This window comes from Erinaceus europaeus, chromosome 8 (assembly GCF_950295315.1).
Source record: "Erinaceus europaeus chromosome 8, mEriEur2.1, whole genome shotgun sequence".
NCBI lineage: Eukaryota > Metazoa > Chordata > Mammalia > Eulipotyphla > Erinaceidae > Erinaceus > Erinaceus europaeus.
The window spans coordinates 123,150,865-123,166,902 of record NC_080169.1 but is presented as its reverse complement, the minus strand read 5'-3'; the positions used below and the strand labels follow the sequence as shown (position 1 = coordinate 123,166,902).

General features: G+C 56.0%; 1 protein-coding gene and 1 non-coding gene across 4 annotated transcripts in view; one reads left to right on the top strand and one right to left on the bottom strand.

Annotated features, from left to right (window-relative positions):
- The window catches only part of PRKAG2 (protein kinase AMP-activated non-catalytic subunit gamma 2), a 156,767-nt gene that overhangs the window by 101,430 nt on the left and 39,299 nt on the right, over nucleotides 1–16,038 (top strand). For all 3 annotated transcript variants that reach the window (XM_060196838.1, XM_060196837.1, XM_060196839.1), the window contains exon 5: nucleotides 7,465–7,528. In XM_060196838.1, coding sequence (XP_060052821.1) covers nucleotides 7,465–7,528 — 64 coding nt within the window. The remainder of the gene's footprint in view (nucleotides 1–7,464; nucleotides 7,529–16,038) is intronic.
- LOC132540043 (U6 spliceosomal RNA) lies at nucleotides 2,416–2,518 on the bottom strand. The gene has a single exon (XR_009551321.1). It is a non-coding gene; the product is annotated as a U6 spliceosomal RNA (small nuclear RNA).

The following is a 16,038-nucleotide window of genomic DNA, read 5'->3' as shown; positions in this document are numbered from 1 at the left end:
TAGCTCAGTCATCACAGTTGTCGTGCCTCTGATCACTGTTAGGAATTCTCCTGGGTTTTTGTTTGTTTGTTTTGTTTTTAATTATCTTTATTTATTTGTTGGATAGAGACAGCCAGAAATCAAGAGGGTAGAAGAAGAGAGACAGAGAGACACCTGCAGCCCTGCTTCACCACTCACAAAGCTTTCCCCCTGCAGGTGAGGACCAGGGAATTCAAACCCAGGTTCTCACACATTGTAATGTGTGCTCAACCAGGTGCACTGCCCCCAGCCCCCCTGAATTCTTCTCCCATCATCATTTCTCTGAATTTGTTCAGCCCTCATCTATAAATCTTCTCCATTTCACGAGCACCGTTGGGTCCATAGCTCTGACATCTCCCTCGCAAGGTCTACCCAGCTCTGTTGAATCTGGGGGTTCCTCCAAACAGCTGCCTCCGCTCAGCAGTACAGATTTTCACTCTGTCTCTCCGTCATGCTTACTTCCCCCTGAAGACCAGGCCTGGCAGTGCCCCGGGGTTCTCAGTCATGAGCGTCTGCCTGAGTCGAGATGGTCAGGGCTCTGCCCCACCTGAAGTCTGAGGCTGCAGGTGCCCTCTGGCTCCACCCCCAGGTTCCATTGCTATGGAGACTGGGTTCTGCTGTCTCCATACTGTGATTGCCATGTGGTATGTGGCTTCGGTTTCTCTCTCTCTCTTCTTTCTCTCCTGCTGTTGTAAAGTTGTGGGCACAGCTTTGTAACAGAGGTGGGGCAGGCCGGCTGGGCAGCCCTGGAGGTGACAGGGCAGCTGGGCAGAAGGTGGCAGAGAACTGCAGAGGCCTGGCAAGATGAACAGTGGACGCAGGGGGCTGGGTTGTGAGCCCAGGAGGACGGGCTGGGTGGTGTGGAGCAGAGCAGAAAACAGGCCTTGACCTCGACATCCTCACGCCTGGGCTCTGGAATCTTCTCTCTGGCTGTTAGTTTCTCTGACCTCCAGGCGCCTCTCCATGCCAGCATTCCCATGTCTGTTGTGCTTTCTGAGGTGCTGTGGAGGTGAGAACAGGGCCTGCTAGTCCAATACTGTCCTGGCTGGAGATTCAGAACTGTTACATTTTTTTCTGTCTGTGCTGGGCTTCACTAGGTAGACTTTTTTTTTTTTTCAGAGAGAGAGAGAGAGAGAGAGTGACAGAGGCAGAGAGGGAAAGTGACCATGGCATAAAAGGTTCCTTCAGTGCTGTGGAGCCGGGCTCGAACCCAGGTCTCACATGTGCCAAGCGCACTGTTCAGGTGAGCTGTTTTTTTGGCATTCATACATTACATCTCTTTCTGATTATTTTATTATTGGACAGAGACAGAAATTGAGAAGCAGGAAAGAGACAGAGAGACATCTGCAGCCCTGCTTTACCACTCATGAAGCTTCCCCCCTGCAGGTGGGGACCGGGGACTTGAACCCAGGTCCCTGCGCACTGTAATGTGAGCGCTGAGCCAGGTGCACCACCACCTGGCCCCATCTCTTTAAAACTTATTTTGTCTCACTTCATTTTTGTGGAACTGGGGTCTCGTACATATGGAAGCAGTTGCACAGCTCCCAGGCTGACTTTTCCATACAGACAGAGGAAGAGAGACGGAGAGACATCCGCACTGGAGCTGCCCCCGGCTCTCTGGCACCCCCATACGATGTCCAGCCTTGAGCCTGGGCCATGCGAATCTCAAGGCAGGTGCCCTACCGAGTCATCTGTCTCTCTAGCACATTATCTGAGGAGAGAGAGAGAGAGAGAGAGAACAAACCATCACTTTGGCACATACACTGTGGGGTATTAGACTCGGCCTCACACTTGCAAGTCCTGTGCCCTACCCACTGCACACCTTCCCCAGAACACCCTTTCAACGTCTTCTATATTCTGTCTTTCATTTTTTTATTCTTTCTTGTATTTGATAGAGCAGAGACATTGAAAGGGAAGAGAAAGAGAGGGGGGAGGGAGAAAGAGAGACACCTGCTTCACAGCTCATGAAGAGTCCCCACACACACACAGGTGTAGGGCCTCGAACCTTGTCTTCATGCTTGGTATCGTGCACTCAACTGGGTGTCGTGCACTCAACTGGGTGTGCCAACACCCAGCCCCTAAGTTTGTTGTTGTTGTTTTTTAAGATTTTTTTCTTTTTTCTTTATTTATTTCCTTTTGTTGCCCTTATTGTTTTATTGTTGTAGTTATTATTGATGTTGTTGTTGGATAGGACAGAGAGAAATGGAGAGAGGAGGGGAAGACAGAGAGGGGAAGAGAAAGACAGACACCTGCAGACCTGCTTCACCGCCTGTGAAGTGACTCCCCTGCAGGTGGGGAGCCGGGGGCTAGAACCGGGATCCTGACGCCGGTCCTTGAGCTTAGCGCCACCTGCGCTTAACCCGCTGCGCTACTGCCCGACTCCTAGTATTTTTTTTTTTTAATATGAAACCTTTCATGAATGTGTGTATCCTCCTTGTGCAGAAGTCATGCCAATCTTCTCTGTATTGTCCGTGTTTTAGTGTACACGCTACTGAAGTGAGCAGCAGTTGTTTATGAGAGAGAGAGTTTATGAGAGAGAGAGAGAGAGAGAGAAGGAGAGGGGGGAGAGAGAGAGAGAGAGGACATCATGCTGACGTATTCTCTGCCTCGAATCAAACTCTGGGCCTCATGTTTGCAAGTCCAGCACTTTACCCTCCCAAATCCCAAACCACCAGCTTCTCTTTTTTATTGTTATTACTATTTTATTTCCTCATTGAAGAAAGAAGCATGGGGATAGGTGGTGGTGCATCTGGTTGAGTGGACATGTTGCTATGAGCAAAGACCTGGGTTCGAGCCCCTGCTCCCCACCTGCAGGTGGGAACCTTCACAAGTGGTGAAGCAGGACTGCAGGTGTCTGTCTTTCTCTCTCCCTCTCTATCAACCCCTCCTTTCTCAACTTCTCTCTGCCCTATCCAATAAAATACAACATAAAAAAAAAAAAAAAAGACCTCTGGGATAGTGCTGGCACTGAGCTTCAGTGATGACTGTGGTAGCAAAAATAAATAAATAAAAATAAAAGAGGAGGAGGAGGAGGAGGAGGAGGAGGAGGAAAGAGACAGGAGAGCACTGCTCAGTTCTGGCATATGGTGGTGTCTGGGACTGAAGCTGGAGCCTCTGGGTCCTCAGTCATAAAAGTCAGCTGCAGTGCCCCCATGGTAATGTCTGGCCTGGTTTTTTTTATTATTTTTTTTTATTTTATTTATTTTTTTGCCTCCAGGGTTATTGCTGGGCTCAGTGCCTACACTATGAATCCACTGCTCCTGGTGGCCATTTTCCCATTTTATTGGACAGGACAGAAAGAAATGGACAGGGGAGGGGAGACAGAGAGACACCTGTAGCCCCGCTTCACCACTCATGAAGCAGATCCACTGCAGGTGGGGAACTGGGAGCTCGAACCCGGATCCTTTCACAGTCCTTGCGCTTAGTACTATGTGTGCTTAACCAGCTGCGCCGCCACCGGGCACCCCTGATGTTGACGTATGTGTGTGTGAGACAGAGAAGCAGAGCATCATTCTGGCCCATGTGGTGCTGGGGATCAGACTCGGGGCCTTGTGCTTGCAAGTACTGCACTCTGCGTCTGCGCCCTTCTTCCCCTAACCGGCATGAAGCCTTCATTTACTTTTTATTTTTTAAATTTATTTATTCCCTTTTGTTGCCCTTGTTTTATTGTTGTAGTTATTATTGATGTCGTCGTTGTTGGATAGGACAGAGAGAAATGGAGAGAGGAGGGGAAGACAGAGAGGGGGAGAGAAAGACAGACACCTGCAGACCTGCTTCACCGCCTGTGAAGTGACTCCCCTGCAGGTGGGGAGCCGGGGGCTCGAACTGGGATCCTTACGCCGGTTCTTGCGCTTTGCGCCACCTGCGCTTAACCCGCTGTGTCACCACCCGACTCCCTCTTTTTAGAATTTTTTTATATTTATTTATTTATTTTCCTGTTGGTTGCCATTGTTTTTTATTGTTGTTGTAGTTATTGTTGTTGTTACTGATGTCGTCGTTGTTGGCTAGGACAGAGAGAAATGGAGAGAGGAGGGGAAGACAGAGAGGGGGAGAGAAAGACAGACACCTGCAGACCTGCTTCACCGCCTGTGAAGCGACTCCCCTGCAGGTAGGGAGCCGGGTCCTTGCGCTTTGCGCCACGTGCGCTTAACCCACTGTGCCTGACTCCCTCATTTGCTTTCTTAATGAGAGAAACCAGAGGACCACTCAGCTCAGGTTTATAGTGGGGCTGAGGATTGAACCTGGGACCTCAAAGCCTCGAGGAGGACAATCTTTTGCAGAACCTTTGTGCTGTATCGTTAGCCCCCTTCGTTTGCTCTCTGGTCATCAGAGAAGTGTCTCTTCCTGATTGTGAACACGAGCCCCCAGGGCTCCCTGAGGCAGTCACCCTAGTCCACCCTGGGCACCGGGCACCAGGCCCCTCTTGGCTCCGGTCTACAATCCTGCCCCCCAGTCCACCCCACCCGCGTCTCTCCCTCCTCGTTGCTGGACTGTCCACAGAGCAGCTGGTCTCCTTTGCCCGGGCCACAATCTGTTCGCTTTCCTCTGGCTGTTCAGTGTGTCTGCACTCAGTCTCAAAGAGCTTTTGCCTGCTTTTAGTTTGTCTGTCTAGAAGTTTCACAGTTTGATTTTTCAAACCCCTAATCCGACTTGAGCTCATTGTTCCTGAAGGTTGGGGCAGCCGTGAGACTTCCTGTGAAGACTGTCCTGTATGGCCCAACCGAGCCAGCACTGTTGACCCTCCCCACAGCTGCTGCGTCTGTGAGCACTGCTCCCCCCTAGGCTCAGAAGTCCACTCCTAGCCTGGGGTTGTTTATTTGATTGCCTGATTTGTTTTTTGCCTCTGGGGTTACTGTTGGGGCTTGGCGCTGGCACTACGAACCCCCCACTCCCAGCAGCCATTTCCCCCTTTCACCCCCCTCTCTATTTTATTTGATAGGACAGAGATAAATTGAGAGGGAGAGAGACAGAGAGATAGATGCCTGCAGCCTTGCTTCAACACTCAGAAGCTTCCCCTCTCCAGGTGGGGAGCGGGGACTTGAACCTGGGTCCTTGTGTGCTGAAATGTGTGTGCTTAACCAGGCGCTCCACTGCTCCACCCCTTAAGTATTTTATTTACGTATTTATTTGTTTTGGATAGAAACAGAGATGGAAAGGGAAAGGGAAGAGAGACAGAGACAGCTGCAGCCCTGCTTCACTGCTCGTGAAGCCTCCCTCCCTGCAGGTGGGGCATCCGGGGCTCAAACCCAGGTCTGGTGCACCACAACCTGTCTCCTCCCCCCCCCCCCCAGCTTGTTTTTCTGGATCGCTGTGTCTGGCCTCTGCCAGTACCCCAGTCTGCAGTACTGCTGCTTTAGTATTTATGAGAACACTGATGACCGCTGAGGGAGTCCCTTCTCAGCTCTCCAGAGGGTTCCATGCCGCAAAGCCAGTTCTTGCTGACACATTTGAAAACAGCCTCGGTAGAAATCTAAGAGGCAGAACACTGGAAGCAGAAATCTATCAGGGGTCCTGCCATCATTACTCCACGGGGTCTGGGGGTAGCCTGTCTGTCTGTCTGTCTGTCTGTCAGAGGCTTGTCATCTTCAGCATCTTACACTCACACTTCAGCCCGAACTTTCTTTTTGCCTCCAGGGTTATTGCTGGCGCTGGGTGCCTGCACCATGACTCCACCGCTCCTGGCTGACATTTTTTCTCTCTTTCTTTCTTTCTTTTTTTTTCAATAGGACAGAGAGAAATTAAGCGGGGCTAGGAAGGTAGAGAAGGGGAGAGAAAGACAGACACACCTGCAGACCTGCTTCACCATGTGAAGCGTCCATCCCCCCTCCCCCGAGGGCAGGAACCCGGATCCTTGCGTGGGTCCTCCACTTCCTACTATGTGCCCGGCCCCCAATCGTGAACTTTCTTCACAGCAGCTAGGACTGCCCTCCCCAGGTTCATTGCTTCCCCACGCACGCGCACACACACACACTGGGAGCTGCGGTGTATTGGGGGCGGGGTGGGTGCTGCGGGGCCTTGCTGCTGGGTGGGTGGATTCTTGGGACTTTCTGGGCTGACAAGGGAGTCCCTGCAGACAGGGGCGGTTCCTTTGTGTCTCACTGGTCCTGTCCCTGGGTCTCCCAGGGCTCTGCACGAGAAGAGTTGGGGAGGGGGACATGGCTGGGGTGGGTTTACCCCCCCCCCCGTAAGTGGCTCACAAAAAGTCGCCCACCCCCATCTCCATCCCCACCCCCCACCCCGGCGCTGCCTGTGGCCTGGGCTGGGCTGGAATGGAAAGCAGAGTGCGGAGTCCAGCGAGCTCGGTGCTCCAGGCCGGGCCTGCAGGGGTGCTTAGACTCAGTGACTCCCTCCCTTCCCGAGGTGGGGGGGACGGGACTGCATGCTGGAGGTGGCAGGAAAGACACAAGGGCTGCCCTGGGGGCGGGGGTGCCACCCAGAGCCGGTATGGGGGTGGGGGCGCCCCAGGGCCTCGGCTGGGCCTCCGGACGGCAGCAGGCGACCGTGCGGGAGGGGAGGCCGCGCCCCACCTGCGCCCCACCGCGGGCCCCGTCCCCTCCCCCCAGTCACACCTGCGCAGGTGACACAGGAGGGGGGATCGCGGGAGAGGGGGGGCCCCAGGGTGCCCCCCAGGCGCCGCCCCAGGACAGGCCCCGCCCCCGGGCCCCGCCCCGCCCCACGCACCCCCACCCACCTCCGCGCCGCGCACCCCCATTCATTCCCCCCGCCGCCCAGCCCCCACCCTCCGCCCCGTGCCGCGCACCCCGTCCCTGCCGCGCCCGCCCCCGCGCTCCCCTTCCAGCCCCCCTGCTCCCCCCACCCCTTCCACCCCCCCAACCCCTTCGAGCCCTCCCGCGGGGACCCCCACCCATCCACCCCCGCACCCCTCCCCCACCCCGCCCGGAACACCCCATCCAGCCCCCCCCACCCCCGCAAAGACCCCACCCGAAACCCATCCACACCCGGACGCCCCCGTGTACCCCCCCACCCGAACCTCTTCAAGCCCCCTCCCCCGCCCCGCACCCCTGCACGACCCTCCCCCCACCCCGTCGTCCCTGAGCCCCTTTCACCCCGCCCACGCCCCGCCCCTGCGCCCCATCCAGCACCCCCCCCAAGACCTGCCCAGCACCCCATCCGCCCCCGAGCGCACCCCCTGCACCCCTCCCCACCCACACCCCGCCCCCCCCCCTCGGCTGACCGAGCGCACCCCCCCTGCACCCCTCCCCACCCACACCCCGCCCCCCCCTCCCCCCCCCCCGCTGACTGAGCGCACCCCCCTGCACCCCTCCCCACCCACACCCCGCCCCCCCTCGGCTGACCAAGCGCACCCCCCCTGCACCCCTCCCCACCCACACCCCGCCCCCCCTCGGCTGACCGAGCGCACCCCCCCCTGCACCCCTCCCCACCCACACCCCGCCCCCCCTCCGCTGACCGCTGTGTCCTCCTCAGGCGGCGCTGGCGGCCCCGGGACCCGAGGAAGCCGGCATGCTGGAGAAATTCGACTTGGAGGAAGGTGAGTGTCGCCTGAGCCCGCCTCCCCGCGGGGACCGGGGCCATGGTGACAGGGGGGCAGGGGCCATGGCGACAGAGGGCAGGGGACAGCAGGCAGGGGACGTGGGGGTGTGGGGCTCAGGAACCCGAGACAGGAGAGGTTGGAGTCATGGGGAGGCAGCGACGCCAGGGGACCAGACATGTTGGGGGTGGCCCGGTGTGTGGGGGGCGCCCTAGGGACGCAGGCCGGTGGGTGGCGGGGAGGGAAGTGAGGGAGGCCGGGGACAGCACAGGACCCGCCAGGGCCATGCTGACCTGAGGGAGCGTCCTTGGAACTGCCTGGGGCAGAGGAGGGGGGCTTGTGACTGGGGATGGGGCTGAGGATAGGCTGAGAGGGGGTTCCGGGGACACCAGGGCATGGGGACAGCAGATGTCAGTCCCCCTCTGAGGCCTGAGACCCTCCCCCCATCCCACACACAGGGCCCTGGGGTCTTCTTGTCTTTGCCTGGGGGAATGAGAATGAGGTGCAGTCACAGGGCCCACTGCCCACGGCTGTGCCTGTGCGCCGGCAGGGCAGGGCAGGGCGGGTCCCAGGGCGGGGAGAGGGAAGGCCACCTGGGCAGAGCAGGGGGACCCCAGGCCTCCGGCCCCCACCTCCTCTTCCCAGTGGGGGCTGAGTTTGCCATCAGGTGTGTGGGGGGAGGCATGCTGTCCCCGGGGCCTGGCTGGGAAGGGCCGGAGACAAGAGTTTGGGAGCAGTCTGCATGGGCGGCCATCTGAGCCCAAGAAAGGCCCTGTGGACCCCCCCCCCTCCATTCTGTCTCCACTAGGGTTGCCCCTGTGGGTGCTGTCCCACCCCCACCCCACCCCGTCCCTCCTGGGCAGCGTTCTCTGCAGCCCCCTCCACCCCATCCCACCCCCTCCATTATTCACCGGCGGTCACTCAGTTCAGGCGGAGGGGCCGGGACTTCTGTCCTCCTTCTCCTGAAAAGCGACAGTACCTTCACCGGTTCTCCAGCCCGTCAGGTAACACCTCCGTGAAACTTTGCTGGCCTGAGTCAGAGCCCACGTTGCCTGGGGGGGTGGGGGATGGAGGTCCTTGCACGTGAACTGAAGGTTCACACAGCACTGGAGACAGGAGTTAGCCCGGTTCCGACTCCGCTGTGTGACCTTGGCAAGCCCCTGGCCTCTCTGTGCCGTGGATTCTGAGCCAGGTAGCAAGGCCAGTGGGCGCCTGCTCTGCCCTGTGTCTCGTCCCCTCCCCCACCATTGGAACCCTGTCACTAGGGCCTGGGAGGAACTTGAGTGCCGCCCCCCCCACACACACCCCCTTAAAGGGAGCTGGACTCCCAGTCAGAGGGTTGAACCAGGCTTTCTCCAGAAGCCGCTTTATGCAGTGTGGACCGGAGTCTGTCAGGGCCGCTGTGAACCTTGGCCCTGAATGACCGAACACTCTTATTTCTTTTCTCTGTTTTTATTCTTTGGGGCTGGTGCCTACGTGATTCCAGCACTCCTGGGCCGCTCTCTCATCTAGACAGACAGACAGCAAGAGAGAGAGAGAGAAGGATGAGATAGAGAGATACCACTGGGCCAGAGTCTCTGCTGGTACTGTGTGTGCTGTGGGGTCCCAGGGGCAGGAACCTGGGCCACAGGCATGGTGAGGCAGGTGCCCTGCCCGCTCAGCTGGCTCTGCAGCCCCACCCCTGCTGCTCTGCTCTGCTTTCTCTGGGCAGGCCTGGGCAGCTCTGAGCAGGGGGTGGGGATGGGGAGGTCCCCAGAGCAGGGGTCGCCAGAGCAGGGTCTATTTTTGACCTCTGCTCTGCAGGCTGAGGGCCGACAGTGAAGCCTCAGATGTTGCTCTGTCTGCCTTGCCTGAAGGTGCTTAGTCATCCAAAATGCAGAAGCTCCCAGTGGCTGCATAGTTGGGGGGGGGGGGGTTGGTAGTAACTCCATTGCAGCCTCACAGGCTGGGGCTGGGGACCTGGGGAAGCAGATAAGGACCACCCCACCTCCAGGCTTCAGCTGCTGGGTCCTGCTGTCAGTGGCTGTCAGTGTGGGGTGGACTGCAACTGGGTGCCAGCAATGAGTGACCCCAGGACCTGCCTTTCACTTTCTGCCCAGAGACAGTGCCAGGGCTTGAACCTGGGGCCCTGAGCATGGCCAGGCAGAGCTCTGACCTGTGAGCCATCCCCCCCCCCCTGCGCGCGCGCACACACACACACACACACACACACACATCTCCCTTGATTCTGCCCATTTGGAGGCACTCAGATGGGGCGTGCTCTTGGGAGTGTCATGAAGCAGGGCTGGGAGGGTGTGCAGGGCCTAGAACTCTGCATTGCTATGGCTTTAGCAGTGACGGACTCTGCCTTCGCTGTCTTTAAAGGGTCAGGCGGTCCCGGCCTGGTGCCCCGGCCTCTGTGCTGGCTGCTCAGCTTTTTGAGGACAGTGGGGGACATGGGGACAGGCCCACTCGAGAAGCCACCATGCTGGCCAGCTCCGGAAGCTTCTCCTCCTATCTGACCCTCTGCCTGCCACTCTCCTTTGTCCGTAGATGGGACAAAGCACCAGTACCCACACCCGCCTTGGGACTCACTGGGTTCTTCCGTCTTGGGGAGAGCCCCGCCCCTGTCCTGGTCTGTCTCTGCCGTGGGTGGGGGGAGGCTGAACACCACCGGCTGGAGAGGGTCTGGCAGCACCGTTTCTCATCCATGAGCTCCATCTGGTGCCATCCATGGTACCACCATGTGGTGCCAGGGTTCGAACCCAGGGCTCAGTCTCTCCCTGCCCAGCTTCCCAGCCCCTCCACCCCCCACCCCCCCAGGAAGGTGCTGGACAGAGATAAGAATGGTGGTATCTGCCTGAGGTTCAGCCCTGCCCCCAAGCTCTCAGCCGTAGGCTCTGCTCTCTATTCTCCCCTGGCCCCCTGGCCCCCAGGGGTGCAGCCTGCCCCCCCACACACACAGCCAACAGACTTTTCCCCAAACCCAGTCTTTCTAGAAGCTTCGTCCAGACCCCAGCAAGGCCTCTAGGTCCATGTGGATGGAGCAGGCCAGGAAATGACCTCTCCTGCACCCCCCGGTACAACTCCAGACCCCATGTACTGGAGGGAGGCAGGAGCTCGGCCAGCTGTGGTGTCTGTGAAATCGGGGGACAGTGCTGCACAAGCTCCTCCCATCCCACCCACCCACCCCCCACAGCCAAACCCAAAGGGTGAGTCGGGCACCAGCAACCTCTCTGGAGAGATTATCAGCACAGTCTCAGAGGGCATGCTTCTTACCGGGCACAAGGCCCTGGCCCCATCCGGGAGCCCCGTGGCAGCTGAATGGTGGTGGGGCAGTGCACGATGCCTTATCTCTGTCTCTATATGTGAAAAAAAAAGATGGCGTCCGGGCAGTGGCTCACCCAGTTGAGTGTACACGTCACTAGGCACAAGGACCCAGGTTTAAGACCCCGCTCCCCATCTGCAGGGGGGAAGCTGCACAAGTGGTGAAGCAGGGCTGCAGGTGTCTCTCTGTCTCTTTCCCTCTCTATCTCCCCTTACCCCATCTCAGTTTCTCTCTGTCCTGTCTTAATGAAACGGAAAAAGTGGCCAACAGGAGCAGTGGATTCAGAGTGCTGGCACTGAGCCCCAGTGATAACCCTGGAGGAGAAAGAGGAAAGGGAAGGGAAGGGGAGGGGAGGGGAGGGAAGGGGAGGGGAGGGGAGGGGAGGGGAGGGGAGGGAAGGGGCCCCAGCAGTGGCATATCTGTTATAGTATATGTATTACAATATTCAAGGTCCTGGGTTCAAGCCCTCAGTCCCCACATGTAGCAGGGACACTTCATGAGCAGTAGAGCGGGTCTGCAGGTGTCTCTCTTCCTCTCTCCCTCTCTCTCTCCCCCTCCCCTCTCAATCTCTCTGTTCTATCAAATAAAATAGAAAGAAGAAAAAACGATAAAAAAAAAAAAAGGCTGTCAGGAGTGGTGGATGTTGGCAGCAAGTCCCCACAGTAACCCTGGCGGCAATTAAAATAACTCTGGTGGCAATAAATAAATAAATAAATAAGGCTCAGAGGGAGCCCAGCAGTTAGAGCTCCGGACTTGCAAGCATCCAAAGCCCGGCACCACACGCAGCAGAATCAGACTGCTCTGGCTCCCTCTCTTGCTCTTGTAAATAAATACATCTTTTTCTAAAGATCTTTTTTTTTCCTGGTTAACTTAGTTCACGACAACAGCTGGAGAGATAGCGCAGTGTTAGGGCACAGGACTTGCTGCCTGAGAGCTTGGCACCACCTACTCCAGGGCGGAGCAGCACTCTGCTCTGTCTCTCTCACCCCCATAAAAATAAATCTTTAAAAACACAAGCAGAGAGTCGGGCAGTGACGCAGTGGGTTAAGTGCACGTGGTGCAAAGCGCAAGGACCGGTGTAAGGATCCTGGTTCGAGCCCCCGGCTCCCCACCTGCAAGGGAGTCGCTTCACAGGCGGTGAAGCAGGTCTGCAGGTGTCTGTCTTTCTCTCCTCCTCTCTGTCTTCCCTTCCTCTCTCCATTTCTCTCTGTCCTATCCAACAACAACAACATCAATAACAACAACAATAATAACTACAGTAAAACAACAAGAACAACAAAAGGAAATAATTTTTTTTTTTTTTAATACACACAAGCAATGGGCTGGGGAGACAGCACAGTGGTTCTGTGAAAGACTCTCCTGCCTGAGGCTCTGAGGGTCCCAGTTCAATCCCCAACACCACCATCAGCCAGAGCTGGGCAGGACTCTTGTAAATACAAATACAAAATAAAGAAATTAATTAATTAAATCCTGTTTTCAAAAGGAGAAATTGGGTGGCGGTGCACCAGGCTGAGCACACACATTGTCAGGCCCAAGGGGACCCGGGTTCAAGCCCCTGCTGCCCTCGTGCAGGGGGGAAGCTTCACAAGCGGTATAGCAGTGTTGTAGATGTCTCTCCCTCCTCTCTCTCTCTCTTCCTAACTCTTTCTTTCCACCTCTCTATCTCCTCCTCCTCTCTCAGTTTTTCTCAGTCCTGACCAAATAAAATAAATTTGAAAAGAGAAAGAGGGAGATGAAGGGGGCAGGAAGCTAGCTCAGGACTTGCGTGCCTGAGCCCTGGAGACCAGCTTAGGTCCTTGTTAGACCAGAGTTGAGCCTGGCTCCGGCATCTCTCTCTCCTGTAATAATAGACTTTATTTTTTCCTTTTAAGAGAGAGGGAGTAGAGATTCCTCAGGGAGGTGGGAGGCAAGGAGGCCCAGGCAGACTGGAGCTGGCTTCTAGAAGCCTCCAGGGATGGGGGGGTCTGCTGGTGTGTGTGTCGGGGGGGAGTGACCAGGTACTGCTTCTTGGGGGCTAGGCGGACCTCCACAGTTCCTCAGAGCTGGCCCTCCATGTGCTTTCTCCCCTTTATGCACCCCCTCATGACGTGCTGTGGTGTTTGCTTTCTCCTGCCCTTGGAAGGACAGGGGACCCAGCGCCCTCCTGCTGGCGGGGGCGAGGGGGAGGGAGGTCAGGACCCTGTAATTACACGTCAGCCCAGCGGCCCATGAAATGACAGGAGCAGAACATTGTGATAACATCGCAGGGCTTCGGCCTCAACACACACCAGGAATCCAGCCCCAGCCCACAGCCGGCCCTTGTTCCTGCTTCTCTCTCCCGGACCCCTCCCCACCTGTGTTTGTGGGGGGACGTGTTAACTTCAACTTTCTGGAGCTCCCTATTTCAGTGCCTTTCCTACGTCCAGCTTAATCCATGGTCACAGTTGGAACCTTCTAGGGCAGGCTGCGCTCATGTCAGGACCCGTCTTCCTCGAGGGGCAGAGCAGGCTGACCGGCCTCCCTGCAGAGAGAGGGGAGTCCCCGCCATGGCTGCTCTGCAGTGAGGGCAGGTTCTGGAGAGGCCACAGGACTTGTGCTGACGTTCCTGAGGGCAGTGAGCAGTGATGGTGCAGAGAGGGGTCTGTGAGAGGTCTGGGCCCCTCATATCTATGGGGGAATCCAAGGACTCCTGGATGGTGGGGTGGCCTGGCTAATGTTTGTACCCAACATGATGTGCAGATGTTTGGGGTCTGGGCTCCCTCAGTGTGACTTCAGCATCATCTGTCCTGGTTTCAAGCCAAGATAAGAGTCACTGTTTGCAGATTTGCATGTTGTTTTGGTTAGTTTAAAAAGGGGGTGGGGAGGTCGGGCAGTAGCACATTGGGTTAAGCGCACATGCCGCAAAACACAAGGACCAGCTTAAGGATCCCGGTTCGAGCCCCTGGCTATCCACCTGCAGGGGAGTCACTTCACAGGCGGTGAAGCAGGTCTGCAGGTGTCTGTCTTTCTCTCCCCCTCTCTGTCTTCCCCTCCTCTCTCCATTTCTCTCTGTCCTATCCAATAGCGACAACAATAATAACTACAACAACAATAAAGGGAAACAAAAGGGAAAATAAATAATAAATATATATAAAAAATTTTTTAAAATATATTTGGAGCAAGATAATGGCACACCAGGTTGAGTGCACACATTACAGTGCACAAGGACCCAGGTTCAAGCCCCCAGTCCTGACCTGCAGGGGGAAGCTTCATGAGTGGTGAAGCAGGGCTGCAGGCGTCTCTCTCCCTCTTTGTCTCCCCCTCCACTCTCAATTTCTCTATCTCTATCCAATAACAAATACTAAATAATTTTTAAAATAACATTAGGGGGGCCAGGCAGTAGTGCAGCAGGTTAGCGCACATGGCGCAAAGAGCAAGGACTGGTGTAAGGATCTGGGTTCAAGCTCCCAGTTCCCCACCTGCAGGGGGTGGGGTCACTTCACAAGCGGTGAAGCAGGTCTGCAGGTGTCTGTCTTTCTCTCCCCTCCTCTGTCTTACCTTCCTCTCTCCATTTCCCTCTGTCCGATTCAACAATAACCAGAGCAATAACAACGATAATAATAACCACAACAATGATAAACAACAGGGCAACAAAAGGGGAAAAAAATAGCCTTCAGGAGCAGTAGATTTGTAGGGCAGGCACCAAGCCTGAGCAATAACCCTGGAGGCAAATAATAATAATAATAATAACATTAAAAGAATGGGTGCTGGTGCAGGTGCCCGGGGCTGGAGCACCCGGTAGAGCGCACACCAGGCCATGTGCAAAGCCCGGGTTCAAATCTCTGCTCCCACCTGCAGGGGAGAAGCTTCACGAGCAGTGAAGCAAGGCTGAGGGTCTCTCTGACTCTCTCCCTCTCTGTCTATCGCACCTCTCGATTTCTATCTGTCCTATCAAATGAAATAGAAAAAGTAAATAAGTAGAAAGGCAGAAGGAGCATTGGACTCATCATGCAGGTACCAAACCCCAGTGATAACCATGGAGACAAAAAAGAAAAAAGTTGTAGGGGCTATGAGGTGAAATGGATCCACAGGCAGAGCACACACCCTGCTGCACATAGACCCTGGGTTGGAGCCCTGAGACCACCTGGGAGCACCCTGCACCAGGGAGCCCATGGAGGGTGGGCAGGGCTGTGGGGTGTCTCCTCTCTCAGCACCAGGCACAGCACCCAGGGAGCCCCATGGAGGGTGGGCAGGGCTGTGGGGTCTCTCCTCTCTCAGCACCAGGCACAGCACCCAGGGAGCCCATGGAGGGTGGGCAGGGCTGTGGGGTGTCTCCTCTCTCAGCACCAGGCACAGCACCCAGGGAGCCCATGGAGGGTGGGCAGGGCTGTGGGGTCTCTCCCTCTGATAATCCCTTCTCACTCCCTCTCCCTGGGTACTTTAGAATAAAAAGACTGGGGAGGCTGCTCAGTATTACTGCCCCCAGCACCGCACACAGCTGTCTGCTCACTCTGACAGAGACCCCAGCGTCCGTCCATGTCTCGGTGTCCATGTGTGGGTGCCCACTGTTCCCCGTGTCCTCTGCAACTGGCAAGAAGTGCGGCCACGCGGGGCCCAGGCAGCTGCTGGTCCTTGTCCCAGAGTTGGTTGGTAGCACTAGTGCCTCTCCTGTGGCCAGGGGGAACCCAGCCAGGTGGGGTGCACACACCGCCAGGTGAGCAGCCTGCTTGGCAGGCAGAGCCGTCACCCTGGCCTCCTGGCACCTCTCCTGGCTCACCTGTCCCTCCCTATTTAGGGACGTCTCTTCTGTAATCCATACCCGCTTTTCTGGGTTTTTTTTTTTACTTCCTCTTTCTTATATTCAAATTTATTTTTATTGGTGATTTAATATTGATCTACAAAACTATAAGATAACGGGTATAATTCCACATCACTCCCCTCACCAGAATTCTGTGTCCCCATGCCCTTCAATGGAAACTGAAGTGGTTCTCCCAAGGTCACAGATATGGACTATAATTTCTATAACTGCATATCTATATGCAGTTATAGAAATTATATATATATATATATATATATATATAATTATATATATATTCATCCCATGTTTTCAGTGGTCTTTCATTTCCTTTCTAAAAATTCATATTTATTTATTATTGTATAGATATAGAAATGGAGAGAAGAGGGAGAGACAGAGTGGGAGAGAGACGCCTGCAGCTCTGCTTCACCACTCATGAAGCTTCCCCCC